Source organism: Neofelis nebulosa, chromosome 15 (assembly GCF_028018385.1).
Source record: "Neofelis nebulosa isolate mNeoNeb1 chromosome 15, mNeoNeb1.pri, whole genome shotgun sequence".
Lineage (NCBI taxonomy): Eukaryota > Metazoa > Chordata > Mammalia > Carnivora > Felidae > Neofelis > Neofelis nebulosa.
The window spans coordinates 27,947,298-27,969,011 of NC_080796.1; the positions used below are offsets into that span (position 1 = coordinate 27,947,298).

Consider the following 21,714-nt stretch of genomic DNA (forward strand, 5'->3'; position numbering starts at 1 on the left):
TTCTGTGGAGATAAAAATTTGTGAGTACCCTTCAAAGCAACACTTTGTAAGAAGTACTCATTCTGAGTACAAAAACATTGTGAAGGATAAGAAAAACAGCCTAAATAAAATAGAAATATATACAAACTATAGTGTGAATGGCATATATGTGACATTTTATTTTTATATATGGATAAATATATATTTATATGTATTTTTAAATGTATAAATATATATTTGTATCTACTAAATTAGCTTTTCTCTAGAGGAAACGAGCATTTTCTCTGCCCAAACCTAGGATATGTACTTTCTATGATGTTTCTCAATATTTACAATCCATTTTTAGATTGGGAAGAGGTATGGAGTATAAATATGAACATAAATTGAATCTTAAAAAAAATGAACGAAGCAAGTAACATAAGATACAATAGATAGGGGTGCCTGGATGGCTCAGTCGGTTAAGTGGCCAACTTTAGCTCAGGTCATGATCTTGCTGTTCCCGAGTTTGAACCCAGCCTACTTTGGATTCTGTCTCCCTCTCTCTCTGACCCTTCCCCCACCTCAAAAATTAATAAACATTAAAACAATAAAAAAAAGATACAATGGATAGAATCTACAGTTTAGAATTCACTATTTTCTGGTTATGATCATCATTGCTTCCAATAAAAAGCATGCTGGTATTAGGATCCAAGAGCTTTATAATGCAATGGGTGTGAAAATAATTTTGTATATTTAATAACGTAGAGTATTTACATAGCACTTTACAGTTCTCTTTAGTTCTTCACCAAGACGTTACTATAACTTCACAAAAATACGTAGAGAAATTAATGTTGGGCATATCTGCTCATCAATAGGCATCTGATCCTTAATGACAAATACAGGTGTAGTGGGTTGAATGGTGGCCCTCCAAAACAGAAGTCCATGCGCTCTAACCTCCCACCCTGCCCCAGAACCTGTGAATGTAACCTTATTTGGAAGAGGGGTTTTTGCAAAGGTAATTAAGCTGAGGGTCTCAAGATGAGATCATCGTGGGTTATCTGGCTGGGGCATAAATCCAATGACAAATGTCTTCATAAGAGACAAAGATCCTTATAAGAAGACATACACACATATAGGAGAGCCCATATGAAGACAGAGCTGAGATTGGAGTTATGCAGCAACAAGGCAAGGAAAGCCTGGAGCTGGCAGAAGCTGGAAAAAGCAAGGATGAATTCTAGCCATAGAGCCTTTGGAGGAAATGTGGCCCTGAGATACCTACATTGGTGATAATTTGTGATGGCAGCCCTAGGAAACTAATATTTGAGGTAAATCTGTAAATGCTATGTTTAATAATGGGTAGTTCCCTTTATTGGCCACAGTAGATCGATGCCCAGCAAGCTAACACTTGGACTGGCTTGGCCATGATGGTGTGACCCAAAACAAAGTCATGAATAAATCATATGCAGAGGTTTTAACACAAGGATCATGCCACAATGTTAACAAATAAATCAGGTTAGTGTGGAAAAATACAATTCTCTGTTTTTTTGTCAGTTTGATGGAATTTTGACCTTGAGTGAAATATAACAAGATAAAGCTAATTTAGATAAATTACTTTTATCATTGGTGAAAACTTGTTCATTTCAGACTTTCCTTTCTTCTCTCCTCTTTTTCTCCTTCCCTCCTTGCCTCCTTTCCTTTCTCTGTTCTTCTTTCCTTTTATTTTTAAGAAAATGAACCCACTGCTCTGGGTTCTGCTCATTACGCATTTAAAAGGGCACTGAAAAACTGAGTTAGACTTATGTCCAATATATGGTAACATGATATAAAATAACATTATTTACGGCATAATAACTATTCTATTATTCTCCATAAAATTTAGTAAGGTTAAAAAAAATTTCTAGTAAACTCTGAATTCTCCTATATTCTTTGCTTGCTCCTTAAAAGAGCCAAAGCTTTCTTAAAAATGTTTTTCCTAAAATCAGTCTGTTCATTTCGCAGACTTGAATGTGAAAACACCCCTGGCTTATTTTCATGACCAACATTAAAGACAAGCGCTATTAGAATTCTCCTTGAATGGACCCTAATGGTGAAATAAATTTGTATGGTATATATCTAAGTTGTTATAGAGTTAACAAAAAGACTCTTAACAAAATGAAACATAGAACTGATTTTTTCAAATCAGTAAGAATATTATTTAGAATCATGAGGCTCTTTATATCCAGCCTCCTATTAGGGTGTGTGCCTACAAATCTAAAACAAAAAAAACAACAAAAGAAAACCTAAAAACCTTCCAGTATTATTGACATTGACATCATCAGTTTTCAAGGCCAGTTACAACATAGATATGATAAAAACTGTGATCGCCTCCATCAAAAGCCATGATATCTATCATTCATATCTCCCTGACAAAATCTGAGTTTTAACTATACTTATGAAATGCTTCTATCAATAATTGTGAAATAAGGTTTATGGTTTTATTTTTTGGCCCAGCATCTTTGTTCTGTTCTTTTATTACAAATGGCATTTATATTTCAACTCAAAAAAAGAAAATTTCTGGAGGAAAACATTATAAACGATAGTGTGTAATTTCCTTTATAGTAAGTCTTTGAAAATATAAATCCTTATTTCCAGAGTAATGGGTTTTATGCTATACTAAACCAATAATAAAAGGAAATACATACATATTGGGGAGAGAGGTGAGATGAAAGGAATTGACAATTTCTATAGCACATCTATGAGAATGCATAGCTGGAAATGTCTACAGAATTTGTAAATCTATACAGATGGAGGGATTGTAGGCTCTAAGATAGTAAATACATAATAAAGCTACAGTTATTAAAATACAGTGTGGTACTGAGAGAAGAATTACCAGATTGTCAGATGAACCAATGGAATACAATAGATACATACAAAACAGATCTAGGCATTCTGTAGTACATGATAAAGGAAGCATTGCAAATAATATCTTTGAGGGATTGTGTTATTATGCACCTAATATATTGAAAAATATTAATGAGTTAGAATATTTTAAGAGAATATTATACAAAGAAAAATACCGGGGTGGCTGGGTGGCTCAGTCAGTTAAGTGCTGACTTCAGCTCAGGTCATGATCTTGCAGTTCGTGAGTTCAAGCCCTGCATCAGGCTCTCTGCTGACAGCTCAGAGCCTGGAGCCTGTTTCAGATCCTGTGTCGCCCTCTCTCTCTGTCCCCCCTGCCCACCCCAGCCCCAGCTCATACTCTGTCTCTGTCTCTCAAAAATAGAAAAAACATTTTAAAAAATTTGAAAAAAAGAAAAATATCAGTCTATATGTAACTGATTTTGTTAATATGAATTTCAAGAATAAAACCAGTGAGAGAAGTGACTACATAAATATTTAAAATGTTAAAATCATCAGAAATAAAAATTCCAACACAAATACTCATTAGATCATATTTGCAAAAATAAGACAAATTTTAATATCTTTAAGATATAAAATACTAATGAACAGCAGCAATACTAATAATCCAATTAAAAGTAGTTTAAAAACACGAATATAAATAACCATAACAAACTATTTACACTCACAAGCAAAGGGAAAAGTTGGAGGAAAATGTGCTTCTTTTTCTTTCTGTCATATTGTAAATTTTTTTAACTTTGTTTTCAATATTTTTTCAGCCGGAAGAGCCATGTAAAATAAGGACTCACATATACAATCTTCTATAGTAATGTCAATTGGTGCAGCCTTTTGGGAAAGCAAACCAAAAATATTTATTAAAAGTCCTAAACTAATACCTATCTAAGAAGCCAACCTAAGCAATTAATAAAAAGTATGGTTAAAGATTCATGTGCAAGGATGATCACAGAGAAAGTGACAAAAGAGCAATAATCTGAAAGTTGAAAATAGAGCCTTGTTAAAAATTGTTGCATATTCACATACATATAGAGATACCATGCTGTGCTTATAATTTTTTAAAAATTTTAAACTTTTATTTATTTTTGAGAGAGAGAGAGAGACAGAGTCAGAGTGCAAGCAGGGGAGGAACAGAGAGAGAGGGAGACACAGAATCCGAAGCAGGCTCCAGGCTCTGAGCCATCAGCACAGAGCCCAATGTGGGGCTTGAACTCATGAGCCATGAGATCATGACCTGAGCTGATGTAGGATGCTTAACTGACTGAGCCACCCACGTGCCCGGCATGCTGTGTTTATTATTATGTTAAAAAAAATTTAATGGGGGAGTGCCTGGGTGGCTCAGTCAGTTAAGTGTCCAAATCCTGATTTTGGCTCAGGTCATGATCTCATGGTCATGAGACTGAGCCCCATGTTGGGCTCTGTGCTAAGTGTAGAGCTTGCTTGGGATTCTGTCTCTCCTTCTCTCTCTGTCTCTCTGTCTCTCCCTCTCTCTCTCTCTCTCTCTCTCTCTCTCAGAATAAATAAATAAACATTAAAAATTATTTAATGGCATGGGAAAATGCTCACATTATAATTTTAGGTAGAAAGAAGCAAAATGCAAGACTATATTATCCTGGTGTTCACACACACACACACACACACACACACACACACACGTGAAGAAAATTGCAAAATATCAGCAGCTGTTGTCTGTGTACAAGAAGCACTTAATATATATTCCAAATATCCAAATTTTTAAATAATAAGTATACATTCTTCTTAATTAGAAACAATGAGTCAAGTACATTTAAAAACTACAACAAAGTACAAGTTCTTTTTAGAGGTACAAAGTGATAACCAAAGAAGGTGCAAACTTTCTTCCCCATATTAACTCATGAGGTGGCAGGGCTGTGATTCATATATAAAATTATGGCTTTGACATTTTCCAGCCCCCCTGGTGAAATGAATAATACAGTTTCTTCCATGCCCAGAACTAGTTTCCAAGCTATCCTCTTACAGTCATCCATTGAAATTCACTCCCCCATAGCTGCTCGTAGGTCATCAGATCTTCCTCTTGGCTTTCTCAGTCACCTGCCCTGTACAGTACTTCATTATCCTAGGCTTGGATTGCATTAAATCCCTCTTAATTTTAATCTTTTGCTCTTCTTTCTTCAATCCGTCCTACTTTCCACTGTCAGATTAATCATCCTAAAATTCCAATTTCATGAGGCTGTTTGCTGGCTGCAAAGCCTTCACTGATTCTCTATTTCCTATCATCCAATTTTAGAATCTCCCCTAAAGCCTTCCTAATGGGAGCTTAATATCTATCACTTCGAATCAGATCACTCCACTTCCTCAGATGTGCTCACTGCCATCTCTGTGCCATTTTCATCCTGGTCTATTTATTTCCCTGCTCATCTTCCCCAGGACATACCAATCTATTCTTACACGGATCTCCCATAACACCCATGCTCATATAAATCAAAATAACTCTTTAACAGTAAGTTTCTTAATTTCCTTCCAAATGACTCTCGCATGTAAAGCCTTTCCCCCAAGAAAGCTAAAATGTTATGTAAATCAAGAACCATGCTTTATCATTAATTGCTGCACACAGCACACAGCACAGAAAAATGTACATCTACAATGTATACGGAGGAGGCAGCTAGTGAAGGAGAAAGAGCGTTAGATTGTCATTCTGGAGCCTTGGAAGCTGGTCCAGCTTAACGGCTTCTTCTTCTTTTTTTTTTAAAGGCATTTTAAAAAAAGTTTTGTTTATTTATTTTGAGAGAGACAGAGAGCATGAGTGGGCGAGGGGCAAGGAGAGAGGGGGAGAGAGAGAATCCCAAGCAGGCTCCGCACTGTTAGTTCAGAGCCCAGTGTCAGGCTTGATCTCACAAACCATGAAATCATGACCTGAGTAGAAATCAAGAGTTGGATGCTTAACTGATGGAGCCACCCAGGAGCCCTCAGCTTGACCACTTCTTAACTAGCACTTTCCTAGCCATGTCCTGAGCTATGTTCTGTTTACTCATTGTCCATTTTATTTTATTTTATTTTATTTTATTTTATTTTATTTTATTTTATTTTATTTTATTTATTTTGAGAGAGAAAGAGAAATATAGAGAGGCCACAAGTGAAGGAGGGGCAGAGAAAGAGAGGGAGAGAGAGAATCCCAAGCAGGCTCCGTGCTGTCAGTGCAGAGCTCCATGCGGGCTCAATTTTATGAACTGTGAGATCATGACCTGAGCCGAAATCAAGGATTGGATGATTAACCACCAGGCACCTTCAGCTTGACAACTTCTTAACTAGCACTTTCCTACCCAGGTCCTGGACTATGTTCTGTTTACCCATTATCTTATTTAATGTGAGGATATGATGAAATTGCTTATCTCATCAATACTTGTTTCCTTGTCAGAATACCACTAACTGCCTCTAAAAAAATTAAATGTGAAAGCATTTTTAAAATATGAGGCTTTATATATATTAAGGAGCTATTATGACAGCCACTATTAGTCTTGAGAGCAGTTTAGTCATAGTATAACAGAAAGGAAAGCAGATACCAGAGGACTCAGGTTATCACTGACTTCCTGGTTGGGAGATCATGGACTATTTCACTTACTTTCTATTAATTTCCATTTCTTAATCTATGAAATGGGGATAATAACTCCATATCTGTTATAACATTTCCTTCATTCACCAACGAAAAAATGACCTACTTACACTTTGGCTGGCACTTATAATACAATTAGAACCAAATGATTAAAACAAAACATACATTCAAAATAGTGTTCTAGTTCCCAAGGAGTTCACAGACAGTGGAAGAGATATATATGTAAACAAATACAGACAATACACCATGAAAATTGCCATGTTAGAAGAATACACTAAGTCCTTTGTACTGAAACTAGATCTGTGGAGGTCAAGAAAGATAACATTTGAGATGCATCTAAAGAAAGTTTGAGGTGTTCCAGGTGGAGGGAATAATATTCATGATCTCGCTTGGGTAATATCACAGTGTTGCTGAGCAATCTATGTTGCCTGTTCTGAACTTTTTCTCATTTCTTCAGAGGCAGACTTTTATTCTCCACATGATCCTGGTTCCACCACCTCTACCCTTTCACTCTCAAAAGATAACATTGACTTCTAATTCCTACAAGAGTGAGAAGTCATCAGATAAGTACTCTCCTATCTTCCCCTCTCCATGCCTAACAGTGAAAAATGTTACCCTCTTGCCCCAATATGGACATTTCTATACTACTTTCCAACTGTATTTTTTTAAAATCTGCTTTGTACTCCTCACCCCTGTAAGTTTCCAGGACTGTGACTCTGACTCTATCATATATGTCATCTCTCCACTCTCCAATAACATCTTCATTAATGACTCCCAGGCATCAGCATTTAAATACACTCAAATCTCTTCCATTAACAACCTACCTGTTCACATACACACATAATTTTCCTGTTCCCCACATCCTCTTGCGGATATAGTACATCTCCTTCTTCCCTGGGCAGTCTATAGAGTTGTCTCCATTTTCCTATCTTGCACTCCTCCTTCAAATCAATGCAGTATGATTTCTCCCCTCACAACCTTATTGAAATTGCCTTTATCCAGTTCACTGAAGATTTCCTTGTTGTTAAAGATCTTCAACTGGTTTTCATACCACTGTACAATTCCTTAATTTTCATTATTTTTCCCTGATAGTTGTTGTTAAATTTTCAAGATACTATTTATGTCCTCTTCTTGAGAGTATATATTCCCCTGGCATGGTTTTAATTATCTTTTACTTGCTAACATCCAACTTTCAGCCTCATTTCCTTGAACGTCAGATACATTGCATCATTCTTGTTCTGTTGAAGACTGTGAACTTTAACGTGGGTCATGGGAAATCATTTACAAATTTCTTTTAAAAATTTTTAAATTTTACAAATTTCTTTAAGAATGGAAGTGATTAAATCACATCTGTGTTTTTGAAATATTACTCATCATAATGTAGAAAGTAGGCTAAAGGGATAAGAAATTGGAGTGAAGAGGACTAAAATATCTACAAGGCATGCAAATGAACATGTTAGATAATGGAATGTTGTATAAATTCTCCTTACCTTGAATGGAGGACTAGAGTCACTTGGTCGTGCAGAGAAGTCAAAGGAGATAATGAGATCGACTCCTCTCTGAGGTCTCAGGATCAAGGGGTATGGCAGGTTAAATGTGAGGCCACTGTCCACTACATGAATCTTTTTACTTTTGACATCCAGAGGCTCATATATTTGCTCAAATTCATCAGGATCTTTAAAAAGGGAAGAAAGAAAAGAATAAATTAAATGGCCATTTCACATTATTTAGAACATAAAAAAATGCATTTTAAAAATAGTATTTATTTTGAGAGAGGGGAAAAAGAGAGAGTGCATGGGGGTGGGGTAGAGAGAGAGGGAGTGAGAGGATCCCAAGCAGACTCTGATCTGTCAGTGCAGAGCCCAATCTGGGGCTCGAGCTCATGAACCATGAGATCATGACCTGAGCCGAAACCAAGAGTTGATGCTCAACCAACTAAGCCCCCCCCAGGTGCCCCCAAAATATTTTTAAGGTAAGTTTGTGAATAAAGTTTTATAGGGTTAGGTCCTCAGGCTTTGGAGACAAACAGAGCTGGGCAGGAGTCCAGCTTTAGCAGCTGCCAATTAATTATTGTCTTTAACTCCTAGTTTCCGTATCTGTACCATCAGGTAAAAGAATCAAATAAAGGTGCTGTGAAGATGAAGTGAGACAATGCATGGAAAGTACTTAGCTCAGGCCCTGGCATTAATTCTAAGCTATGTACCCCTTTAACAGCTTTACGTCACATTACCTAGGTCTTTACTGGCTTAAAAACATTTCCTCATACATTATCTGGTTTTAAGTCATAACAGACATGTGAGGTAGATGACATCTATAAATGAAGGATGAAATACATCCATCTCTACAGTACAGAAGGGGGGGGGGTGGTAGAGTGAATGGATCCCGCACTGCATCTCCCTGATGGGCGTCCAAGGAAATAATCCAGCCAATACATTCAGCAAACGTGTACTGTCTGCTAATATTTGGGCTGTATTTCAGGCGCTGAACAAGATGCAAACTCTGTTCTAACAGAGCACGTGACTGATAAATAGTTCGGGTAGTGATAAATGCAATGTAGAAAATGATAGAGGGTAATATAATAGGGAGTAACTTCAGGTGGATAAATGAGAGAGACCTCTTTGAGAAGAAGACCAGAACTGACCAGCTGACGATTTGGAGGGATATTTTTTTTCTAGGGAGAGGAAAGAGCCAGAGCAATGTCCCTAAGGCAGAATCTGACTTGGTATGTTTGCAGAACAGCAAGAAGCCTGGTGTGGTTACAGTATCAGAGGGCAGTGAAATGAGGTGACAGAGGATCTGAAAGGTAGCAGGGTCTAGAAATCATTTGTTTTATGAATAAAATGGTAACATGCTACTCTTCACATTTATGTGTGGTGCTCCACATTCACTTCCCAGGAAAAAGGAATGTGATCAGAACCGAAGTGATCTGAGCTGAATGAAATAACCTGTAATTGTTTAGTTCTGTTCCCTTGCCTTCACACGTGGACTGTTAAGAAGAACAGAGTGATTATGCTCAAGAAAGAACAGAGTGATTATGATCTCTGAGGAAGCATTGAAATTCCACTTGGCAAGCCTTTTCACAGAGGCAACAATCAAAACTAGAGGGTCAGACCAACCTGTGTTTATAGAATCACCTGAAAATGTAGTTAATACCTATTATTCAGGAAAATGTTCAGCACATGATGGGAACCCACTGAATGTTAGTTTCCTCCATATATTTCTAAGTAAGAATGATACTGACTATATAGTGAATTTTATTGTTATGTTTTGTAAGAGCAAGAGATCCAAAAGTTAGGCAAATCTTTAATTTCTTACTGTCCCATTAAATCCACAATCCTCATCATCATTAAAAGCTGAAAAGCACCCATGAGACAATTAGCCTTGATGTTCATTCCGTGTGAATCGAAAACAGTTCTAAATTAGACTTTGGTTTAGTTACTTAAGAAAATATTATTATCCTTCTAAGTTTCTACAGTTAACACAGAGTCATGTGTTTTCTTCTCTCATATTTATTAAAATTTCTCATCCTTAAAATACTGAATAACAAGTGAATGCTACAAACATATATTAGTGTGTTTATGAACGAAGCAGAACAGAGTTTACAGCAAGGTGATTTGTACCGCCCAGAACTGTTGAATGAGAGGGTGTGAATGAATGACCTTAAACAAACAAACAAACAAAAAACCAAATATGCTTTAAAAAAAAAGGCTATGGGGGGAGTGGTTTAGACAAGAACAAGGTCATATAACTAAATGAAAATGTGGGCCAAGTTAAAAAAAAGAAAAAGTCTTGCTATGTCTAAGGTGAATAAATAGGCCAGCAAGGAGAGACAAAAGAAATTATTCTTTAAATAATTATCTTTAGGTTAATTCTCCTTTCTTATCAAGTATGTATGGATTGTAGTGACAAGGTATTTTTCTACCAGCCAAGATTCTAAATTTCTATCCATCACAGAAACTGGAACCTAAGAATTATAACACTGAAAAATACATATATTATCAAATGTGATTTTAATATTTATTCCTCTGAAATTCTTATTGTTTAAAAATTACATATGTGAATGTTTTATGTGAATGTTTGTGAGTCTTTTCTTATATTAGTTTTTAAATATTTTAATAAGAGCCGAAATTCATTATTTGGGTACTTTTATTTCTCCTAAAAATAGCTTCATTTATTTTGAGGGTCTATAATGTATTAGAAATTTCATATATGATATTTATCATCCCCATAATACTCTTACCAAAAAAGGTGTTATCAGTGTCATTTTAAAGATAAGGAAACTAAAACCCAAGGGGTCCAGTTTCACACAGTGACAGTCTGGATTCTAAGGCCCACAGGGTCTAAGCCTTCTGCATAGGGTCATGTTGTTACTTCAGTAAGTGGCATGGCCATAAAATTGAAAGGGTTTAAAATGGATGACTTAAGGGGTGCCTGGGTGGCTCAGTGGGTTGAGCATCTGCCTCTTGATTTTGGTTCAGGTCATGATCCCAGGGTCATGGGATGGAGCCCCACGTTGGGCTCTGCACTGAGTGTGGAGCTTGCTTGAGATTCCCCCCACCCCCCGCCTCTCTCTCTCTCTCACTCTCTCTCTCTCCCTCTCCCCTGCTCTCACTTTCTCTCTAAAATAAAAAACATATACAATTAAAAAAAAGTAAATACAATGGGTAACTTAAAAAGCAATAATTAAAATATAGAGAGGCTACCTACACATGCATCTGTCAATCATTAAAACCACATTAATATGTGTATTTCATTAGAGGTAAACACAAAAGTTTTAAAAACATATTAGTGGCAGTATTTTTTTTACACTGCAGTGATTTTCCCCTAATACGATAAAGTAAAATGATATCACAAATATCTTTCTTTGGCTTCATAAATAGTGCTTTTTAAAATCTTAGCTAAAAGATTACAAAAACAGACCATTTCTCTCATATTCCGTTTGGTTTGCTCCCTCTCATCATAAAACTGGTAGTGTCCCTCTTCCTCTTTTATATCCAAGATAACACCTGAGAGACAAATCATTATGTGCACCAATTCCCAGCTGTGGCACATAACTAAACACCGTATTTCCACCCTTCCAAATAAACTGACAGGAAGTAGTGTTTCCTACTTGTGTTGCAAACAACATAGTTTTGCAAGATATTAACAGATGTTCTTTACACAAAATAAGAGTTCCATGATCAAATGGGCTTGAGAAATAGGATTTCAACAGCTTAAAGTAATAGCCAGTTATTGTGTTTGCCTTGGGCTAACTGCTCTTTTTAATGAAGATGCTATTTAATCCTCACAGTAAGTCTCTAAGATAGATATCACTATTACTTCTATTTTATAAGTAAGCTATTATTTCTATTTTATAAGGAATAAACTGTGAGGATTGCTGCAACCTCACTGCCCTACGGTTCCGTCAGGATCAGGGCTGTCGGTTTTTAGTTTGGTTCCACTTTTCTACCATTGTTAACTGAGACTTATGCTAAGTAAGGGCCCAAGACTGTCCAGCTAATAAATGGCACACCCAGGATTCAAATGGAAGCCAGTTTGCTTTTCAAGTCCTATACTTGAGGCACATTAAGTAAGCCAGTCTGCTTAAATTCATTAGAGTATCCCACTGCATTGTGAAAAGGGGATGGAGCTGTTAGTTTTCCCAAATTTATTTGAATTTGAACCCAATTTATTGTGTGATATCCACTAGAATGTCATAGAGAGTTTGATGAATACCACTACGGAGGAATATCCTCCCATAGTTTAAAGCCCACATGGTTTCTAAACCTGTAAGTGAGTTAATCAGGTTTTTTGATAGGTATGGAAACATGCTGGGTTCTATAATTACGTACCACCTCCTTAAAGCAGTTCAGCTGTATCTGCAGATACTGTATCTCCAGGTATCTGCAACGGTAATTTTATAAACACATCACACAGATTCAATTTATGATGTACCAAAATGTTTGGCTGTTTGTGTATTGAACTCTGGCCTAAATTAACTCATGCCTCGATTTTTTATTCCAGATGGTATGTGTCACAGTGAATAACATAAACACAAAAGTAAACAGGAAAGAAGTTATGTAATTAATGGGCAGCTTCTCCAAAATTAGGTTCTAAAGGTATACAATGATTCTGAAGTAAACAAATGAGAGGAATCCACCTTCTCTTATTTTCAAAAGATTGTCTGCAAGGTGAGGTAATAGGCACAAAAACTGCACTATTTTTTTTTCTCATTTTAGGTTAAGAGATTGTTTTAATTTTAAGATACTCAAATTTTAATCTGTGAAAACAAAATCATCATAGGTAAACCAAAATGTAAGGTTTTCCTAAAATCTGTGGGTTTTTTTTTTTTTTTGCATAGGGGTGGGGTACAAAAATAAAAGAAAGAAATTTGGTGAATGTTTTAATTAAGATATGGTATTTTAAAGTGTATAATAAATAGAACTTTTAACGAAGACTTTATGAACCAAGCTGATTATAGTTGGTTCATTATGAAGACTTTATGAACCAAGATGATTATAGTTGATGATTATAGTTTATGATACATCTTTTAACTTTAAGCTCCACAGACATAGTTAGTCTAAAGCTTGGAAATAATCAGGAGATAAACAGGGTCTACCTTAGTAAGGAGCTGTCTGAAAAAGCACTAATCGATTTAGCAAATCCAGTCTAAACTGCAGTCATTTTTTAGCAACGTTAATCTGTGAATTATAGATTTGAACGAGCTCATCACTGACCCGACTGGCTTCTTGACTAAAATCAATAGGCCGTATACATTTTCTCAACTGGATAAATATAAAGTCAGTGAAATAGAGTTTTTATGAGATATAACACAAAGAAATAAATTTAAAGTTCCTTCCAAAGATCATTAACTTAAAACAATTTTCAGTTAAAACATTCCAAAACAGGCCAACAAAAGAATGGTTAGTCAATGTAATACCATATTTTGAGACGATTTATTTTTCTGCTTCCTCATTTTACTTTATGAGAACCAACCATGAGACTTCCCCCAAAGAGCACCCAATAAAGAAAGGAGTCAGATAAGGTGATGTACAACTCTGTTCTCCAAGCACTACGGAGAGAAGTGAGGACTGTGTCCCACAGTTCCACCAGAATCAGGGTTGCTGGGTTTCAGTTTTACTCTACTTTTCTATTATTCTTAACTAGAGTATATAAATCCCTCCTATGAATCAAAACTTTAAGGAAAGGTCAAAAAATGATTTTAATTTTTATGAGGGTGAGAATTACATTTGTCTTGTTGAGCACTGGGTCTCCAGAACCAAACATATTGCAAGTGCTCTGCAAATACTGTGTAAATGCCTGAACAAAGGAAAGAAAGAAGATGAAAATGAAGAACAATTTGAAAGAAGGTGAAAAATAACAAAAGCCGCGCATTTCCTAAGGTTACCAAATTTATCTACTAAAAATACAAGATGCCGTTAAATTTGAATTTCAAACAAACAACAAATAATTTTTTAGGACAAGTATGTCCCAAATGTTGTAGGGGCCATATTTACATATGTGTGTGTGTGTGTGTGTATTATATATATAATATATACAATATATATATATTATATGTGTAATATATAATTTGAATTTCAAATTTAACTAGGCCTGCTGTATTTGATCTAGCAACCCTAATGCCTCTGAACCTACATAAAATATTGCAAAACTACCAGGAAGTTGTTAAAATGCAGTGTGAAGAATTCATGCTGTGCAAACCACAGAGCTATGCTGGGTAAACGCAATCAAAGTAATAACATAAAACAGATGTAATATAGTACACAGAAAGGAAACTTCCATTTTACATCAGCAAAACAATGACTAACAGAGACATGGAGTGTAGCAGAAAGGAAGAGCTTTTGAGCAATGCTGAGTTCTGTGACCCCATTCTAGCTCAGCTGATAAATTTTGGAAAATGGGAACGATTTTCTTTGATCTCCCTTTTCTATAGTGGAATATAACTAAAGATTCTTCCTAATTCTAAATGATCTTTGAGAATGGGGATTATAACGGCAGTAAGTATAATCATGTGCCACAAGACAAGTAATGTCACTGATAAATGGTCAAGTGTTTTTTTTTTAATTTTGGATGAATTTTCAAATGGGATATTGATTTTATCACAAATAGACTTTTATCATTGCTAATATATGAAAGGGTTTGGATTGCAGGTATATAATCATACCATACTTCACATCCTAGACTTGGATGCCATAAACATAATGCAAAGTATAGTGAGTTTCTACTCCTCTTGTTTAAACAAGGGAAACTTCTGCTTTTGCAATTTCCCTTAAGCTCAAGCAACAAATGGAAACAGCCCTATGAGAAACACCACCAAACCTAAAGTCATGCCCTAATTTTCACAAATATTTTATAGGCATGATGCTTAACCAAAGAGTAGAAGAAAGGTTTTTGGAAAAATTCCGCTTAAGTTTCTAAAGCTTCCTCTTGATGCCCTTAGGCAGAAATGAGTGGGAAATACATTTGGGCAGTTAACAGAAAAAATGATGGTGTGATGTAGTAGAAAGATTTAAGATGACAGAATCATTATAAGAAAGATTATTATGAATTGATTAGTCACCAAGGCAAATTTAACTTTTAATTTGAAACATGAAATGAACTGAAGAATAAAGGGAATTATTCTTTGGAATTTGGCCCAGTGAGTGGGTTCTGACCAGCTGGCCTTAAGAAAGCTACCTAACCTTTCTGAGAACTGGAGGGACACACTCAGTAGCCTGATGGTCACTGAGACTGGTGAACTCAACTCTATTTCACGCACTTGGGCTGCATGCATTACTGTGTGGCAGCAGATGGCCAACTAAGGACCCCATTTACCAGAATCCCTTCCAGCACTGGTTCTGCTGAGACCTGTCCTTTGCCAAGGAGAAAAACCCACATGAGATTCAAAGGAGGAAATGAGACAGAGGATACATTTCTGCCATTTCTACTGCCAAGCACAGTTGTGTGGGCGTTTATTGGGGGTGATTCTAAAGTGTTTTTGGAATCATTTCTAGAAGCTCAGTCTGGAGCTTGCTCTTCCAAGCCTTGGAGCAATTTTGTAAACACCTACTTCCCTACTTTAAACCCCTCTCAATTAAACAAGGGAGAGGGTTTCCTGTTTTCTGAGTGAACCTTGTCCACTACAGAGAGGATCTAAGATCCCTCCTCAATGTTTCAATGAAAATTTTCTATGCTGAAATAACTATGCCCTTTCCTGTCCAATGGATGTTCTTCTTCTAAAAAACAGTAATCTGAAGCCCTTCACACATTACATGGATGTAGCTGTAATTGAGTATATGTGAATAAATATTGAATATGATCAAAAGGCTTCTTCCCCCTAGAAAGGAATACAGATCTCCTGAATTAGGAGAAACAAACACATGGATTTTGTGTTGTGTGCTTACCTGCAACAGCTGTATCCAATTCATCTTCATCCAACGATTCCTGTGTGGTAAAGTCTTTCAGAGGAGATATTGGATAGGATGTATTGAGATTCAAGCCCAACATGAAGTTGTGTACCTTCCCAGCACGTCCTTCTCTGGTATTGAATAAAGCTGAATCACTCACCAAAGCCATTAACATACGATGGACCCAACTTGCTTGGTTATCATTTTGATATTCCCTTTTAGCATCTTCATTTTCAGTGCCTAAGGAAAAAGAAAAAAAAACATTGTGTAGATTCCCAAATCCACTGAAAAAATCTTTGGGCAACTGAACGTTAAAATTAACAGCAAAGCTAGGGGCGCTTGGGTGGCGCAGTCGATTAAGCATCTGACTCTTGATCTCAGCTCAGGTCATGATCTCACAGTGTGTGAGTTCGAGCCCCACATTGGGGCTCTTTCCTTCCCTCTGCCCCGCCCCAGCTTGTGTGCTTTCTCTCTCTCAAAATAAATAAATAAACTTAAAAAATAAAAAAAAATTAAGAGCGAAGCTCTATGGCTTTTGATTTAACAAGCATTTATTTGTATAAATTAATGCAGTAAAATATTTCAGTTAATAATTTTTGTTCTTAAATTTTTCTTACTTTATCCTTTACCTATAGTCAGTTAGAGGTTATATTCTTAATGTGTTACTTGGTCTATGCTTAGGTTTTCAGGCAAACTGCTACTTTCCCCTTTCTGTCCTTCCCTAGTCCTTTTCTTCCTTTTCTCTTGGCTACACACACACACACACACACACACACACACACACACAGAGGGAAATTCCACAGTAGATAATCCTCTCCTCCTCATTACTTAAGTTGCGTTCTGTATCCTGTTTAGTAAACATCCAGAAATCATGCAAACTGAGAAGAGGCACCTGAAGGATTCAACACGCATATTTGCTGCTCAATAAACACTCTATAAATAGTCATTTCATCCTTGCTTGTAAAGTATGGAATTTAAAGCCATGTAATTTAAACATGTGCTTTAAAATGTCTTACAATTCAGCAACTTTCCAAAAGAAGCAGTCTTAAATGACTTCTTCCTTCAAACCTACACACATATCACCGTTACTTGGGAAGCCATGTTTAGAACATTGGCTCCAGAATCAGATTGCCTGGATTTCAATCCTCTCTCCGCTGCTTAACTAGTTAACTCTTTTCAGCCTTCATTTCCTCATCAGTAAACCCCACAGGGCTGTTGTGAAGACTGAGATAGTGCATTTGTGTAAATCTCTTAGAAAAGTGCATGGCCCATATTAAATGCTTAACAAACATTAGTTAGTAGAAGAGATAGTTGTGGTGACAGCAGCAGCTGCATAATCATTATCATTGATATGATTCATTCACAATCCAAATCAAAGAAAACTGTGGTCAAGTATAACCCCACCTGCCTACATCCCTCTGTTCAGATTTCTGGGAACTCTCTTTATATGCAATATGTAAAACTGTATGTGTATGTATTTGAGAAAAAAAGTCTATGTTCAAACTTCATAATTTCTAGTAAATGTTAATTAAACATACAGAAAACCATAATAAATACTGATTTTTATCCTCATAAAGATTTGCTTAACTAAGCTAAGTAAATGAATGGATATTTCTTTCAGGAACGAATTCAGATGGCTACATACAAAAAACATATACATTTTCCTACTTTCACACTTCTCTAAAGCCAAATATGACAAAGAAAATCTTTCATGAGAACAAATTAGGCTTTAAAGTGAATGATTTAGTGGTGCCTGGGTGGTTCAGTCAGTTAGGCATCTGACTCATGATTCATGAATTTGAGCCTCACACTGGGCTCTGTGCTGACAGCATGGAGCCTGCTTGGGATTCTCTCTCCCCCCCGACCCCTCTCTCTACCCCTCCCCTGCTCATGCATGCGCTCTCTCTCTCTCCCTCAAAATAAGTAAATAATCATTAAAACAAATAAAATGAATGATTTAGAGGTGCCCAGGGGCCCAGTCAGTTGAGTGTCCCACTCTCTATTTTGACTCCTGTCATGATACCAGAGTCATGGGATTGAGCCCCATACTGGACTCTGCACTGAGAGTGGAGCCTGCTTAAAATTCCATCTCTCTCTCCCCCTTTGCTCCTCTCCCCCACTCACATGCACTCTCTCTCAAAAATAAATAAATAAATACATAAATAAATAAATAAATAATAAAGTGAATGATTTATATCTTCAGTTACACAGGATATGAATAAGATAATCAGTAATTTGTAGCTTCCTCCTCCTCCTCCACCTCCCTCTCTTTTTCTCCTTCTTCCTCTTTCCTTCCTTCTCCTCCTCTTCCTTCTTTTGCACCATCATAATTACCATCATCATCATCATCATTATTGCTATTATTAAATAAACACTCTGCACTAGAAAATCTACTGTCCTTATGAGACATTTAGAAATGGCATCATTTGTGGGACAAACCCAGGCTTCAACATATAAATGATAATCTACTGTTTTTTTAGTTAGAATACTAAGCACATTTCTATTTGCATAGTCTTTTACAACTTAAAGTCCTTTGTATGCATTTGCAATTTGATAATTATAACAATTCTATGACAGCAAGTAAAATGATGCCAGTATAGATTTGAAGAAACCAAAGTTGAAAATCCCTGAAGACCCTGCTCAAAATCATAAGACGAAAAATGAAGAAGCTTCAAGACAATGAGAAGACAAGACACGGACTGGGGGAAAATATTTGCAGAAGATATCTAAGAAAGGACTGTTATCCAAAATGTACAAAGAACTCTTAAAATTCAAAATAAGAAAACAAACATCCCAATTTAAAAAATGAGTAACAGACACCTCACCAAAGAAGACACAGAAATGGCAAGTAAGCACATGAAAAGATGCTCCACATCATATGTCATCAGGGAAATACAAATTAAGCAACAATGAGATAACACTACACATCTATTAGAAATGTGCAAATTGTAAACACTGGCATTACTGAATGCTGGTGAGGATATGAAGCAACAGGAACACTTGTACATGCTCATGGGAATGCAAATCACTACAGCCACTTGGGAGGTTTCTTTCTCTCTCTTCCTTCCTTCCTTCCTTCCTTCCTTCCTTCCTTCCTTCCTTCCTTCCTTCCTTCCTTCCTTCCTTTCTTTCTTAGTAGCCTTCACATCCAACACAGAGCCCAATGTGGGGCTCAAACTCACAACCCTGAGATCATGACTGGAGGTGAGATCAAGACTTGAGCCGAGATCACTGATTTTTGCACTGTTGGTGGGAATGCAAACTAGTGCAGCCACTCTGGAAAACAGTATGGCGATTCCTCAAAAAATTAAAAGTAGAACTACCCCATGACCCAGAAATTGCACTACTAGGTATTTATCCAAAGCATAAAATAATGCTGATTTGAAAGGGCATATGCATCCCAATGTTTATAGCAGCACTATCAACAATAGCCAAATAACAGAAAGAACCCAAATGTCCATCGACTGATGAATGGATAAAGAGGATGTGATATGTGTATACATATACATACACACACAATGGAATGTTACTCGGTGATCAAAAAGAACAAAATCTTGCCATTTGCAACAACCTGGGTGGAACTAGAATATATTATGCTCAGTGAAATAAGCCAGTCAGAGAAAGACAAATATCATATGATTTCACTCATATGTGGACTTTAAGAAACAAAACAGATGGGGCACCTGAGTGGCTCAGTCAGTTAAGCATCCGACTTTGGCTCAGGTCATGATCTCACGGTCCATGAGTTCGAGCCCCATGTCGGGCTCTGTACTGATAGTTCAGAGCCTGGAGCCTGTTTCAGATTCTGTGTCTCCCTCTTTCTCTCTCCTCTCCCGCTCATGCTCTCTCTCTTCTCAAAAATAAATAAACGTTAAAAAAATTAAAAAAAAAAAGAAACAAAACAGATGAACATAGGGGAAGAGAAGGAAAAATAAGATAAAAACAGAGGAAGGCAAACCATAAGAGACTCTTTTTTTTGTCTTTTCAAAATTTTATTTAAATTCTAGTTAGTTAACATACAGTACAACACTGGTTTCAGAAATAGAATTCAGTGATTCATCATTTACATGCAACACCCACAATCCTAAATACCCGTCATATCACCCGGCTAGTCCATCTCCCACCCAACTGCCTCCATCAACTCACAGTTTGTCCTCTATCATTAAGAGTTTCTCACGGTTTATTTCCCTCTCTCTTTCCAGCCGCTCTCATATGTTCATCTGTTTTGTTTCTTAAGTCCACATATGAGTGAAATTCTCTCTCACTGACTTATTTTGCTTAGCACAATACATTCTAGCTCCATCCACATCATTGCGAATGGCAAGATTTCATTCTTTTTGATCGCTGAGTGATATTCTATTGTGTGTGTGCATATATACACAATAGAATATTGTGTAGAATATATAAGAGACTCTTAAGTTCAGAGAACAAACTGAGGGTTGCTGGAGGGGAGGTGGATGGCAGGATGGGCTAAATTAGAGATGAGCATTAAGGAAGGAGGGCACTTGTTGAGATGAGCACTGGGTGTTATATGTAAGTCATGAATCACTGGGCTCTACTCCTGAAACCAATACTACATTGTGTGTTAACTAACTCGAATTTAATTTAAAAAAAAATACAAAAAAAAAACCCCAAAAAACAAAAAAAGGACCTGAGCTGAGATCAAGAGTCAGATGCCCAATCAACTGAGCCACCCAGGCACCCCTGGAAGTTTCTACAAAACTAAATTATATGCCCATCACATGATCTAGCAATCATGTTTCTTGGTTTTTACCCAAAGGAGTTGAAAACATATCTACACAAAATTTGAACATGAGCATTTGTAGCAGCTTTATTCATATTTGTCAAAAATTGGAAGAAAATAAGATGCCCTTCAATAGGTGAATGGATAAACTGGTACATCCAGACAATGGAATGTTAGTGCTACAAACAAATCAAAACAAAACCAAAACAAACAAAAAAGAGCTCTCAAGCCATGAAAAGACATGGAGGAAATTAAAATGCATATTACTAAGTGAAAGAAGTCAATATGAAAAGGCTATACTCTGTACGATTCCAACAATATGACATTCTGGAAAAAGCAAAACTATGAAGATAGTAAAAATATGAGTGGTTGCCAGAGGTTGGGGTGGGGTGGGGGTAGAGGGATGAATAAACAACACAGAGGGATGTTTAAGGCAGTGAAAGTACTCTGCATCAAACTATAATGGTAGATACATGTCATTATACGTTTGTGAAAACCTACAGAATATATGATACCAAGAGTAAATCCTAAAGTTTGGACTTGGGGTGATAATGATGTGTCAATGTAGGTTCATGGATTATAACAAATGTACCACTCTGATATAGGATGTTGATAGTGGGGGAGGCTCTGTGTGTGTGTGGGTTCAGGAAGTATATGGGAACTCTCTGTTCTTTTCGCTCAATTTTGTTGTCAATCTAAAACTACTGTAAAAACATTTTATTTAAAAGGAAGAATGAATATTAAGAGCTAATACTAGAAATCCCCAAATAATCCTCAACAGCCTTCACCAAACTAGGCTGGTACTAAAACCAAAGCAGCCATGTTCAAAGGGTCTTTGAACTTCTCAGCCCTAGGGTAACCAGGGTGATCAAATGCACTGACCATCTATAGTAATTTACTTAATAATTAACAAGCCATTATTATGTCTATCTGATAGTCCTTATGTCAATATCAGTTCTAGAAATGTTAGACATATGCTGTCTATTCCCTTTGTACTGGCTAGCTCCCTTCATTAAAAGGAAATTCAAAATAATAATAATAATAATAATAATAATAATAATAATAAAAAGACCTGAAGACCTGAACAACTAAAAAAATTAAAATTAAAACTATGAAGGAGAGGGAATTAGGACTGAGTTCTTTCC

The 21,714-nt window shown here is 36.5% G+C and overlaps 1 protein-coding gene across 5 annotated transcripts in view; it reads right to left on the bottom strand.

Moving 5' to 3' along the window:
• The window catches only part of PLA2G4A (phospholipase A2 group IVA), a 160,003-nt gene that overhangs the window by 14,527 nt on the left and 123,762 nt on the right, over positions 1 to 21,714 (bottom strand). For all 5 annotated transcript variants that reach the window (XM_058701814.1, XM_058701816.1, XM_058701815.1 and 2 more), the window contains 2 exons: positions 15,823 to 16,065; positions 7,930 to 8,114 (listed from right to left, as the gene is read on the bottom strand). In XM_058701814.1, coding sequence (XP_058557797.1) covers positions 7,930 to 8,114; positions 15,823 to 16,065 — 428 coding nt within the window. The remainder of the gene's footprint in view (positions 1 to 7,929; positions 8,115 to 15,822; positions 16,066 to 21,714) is intronic.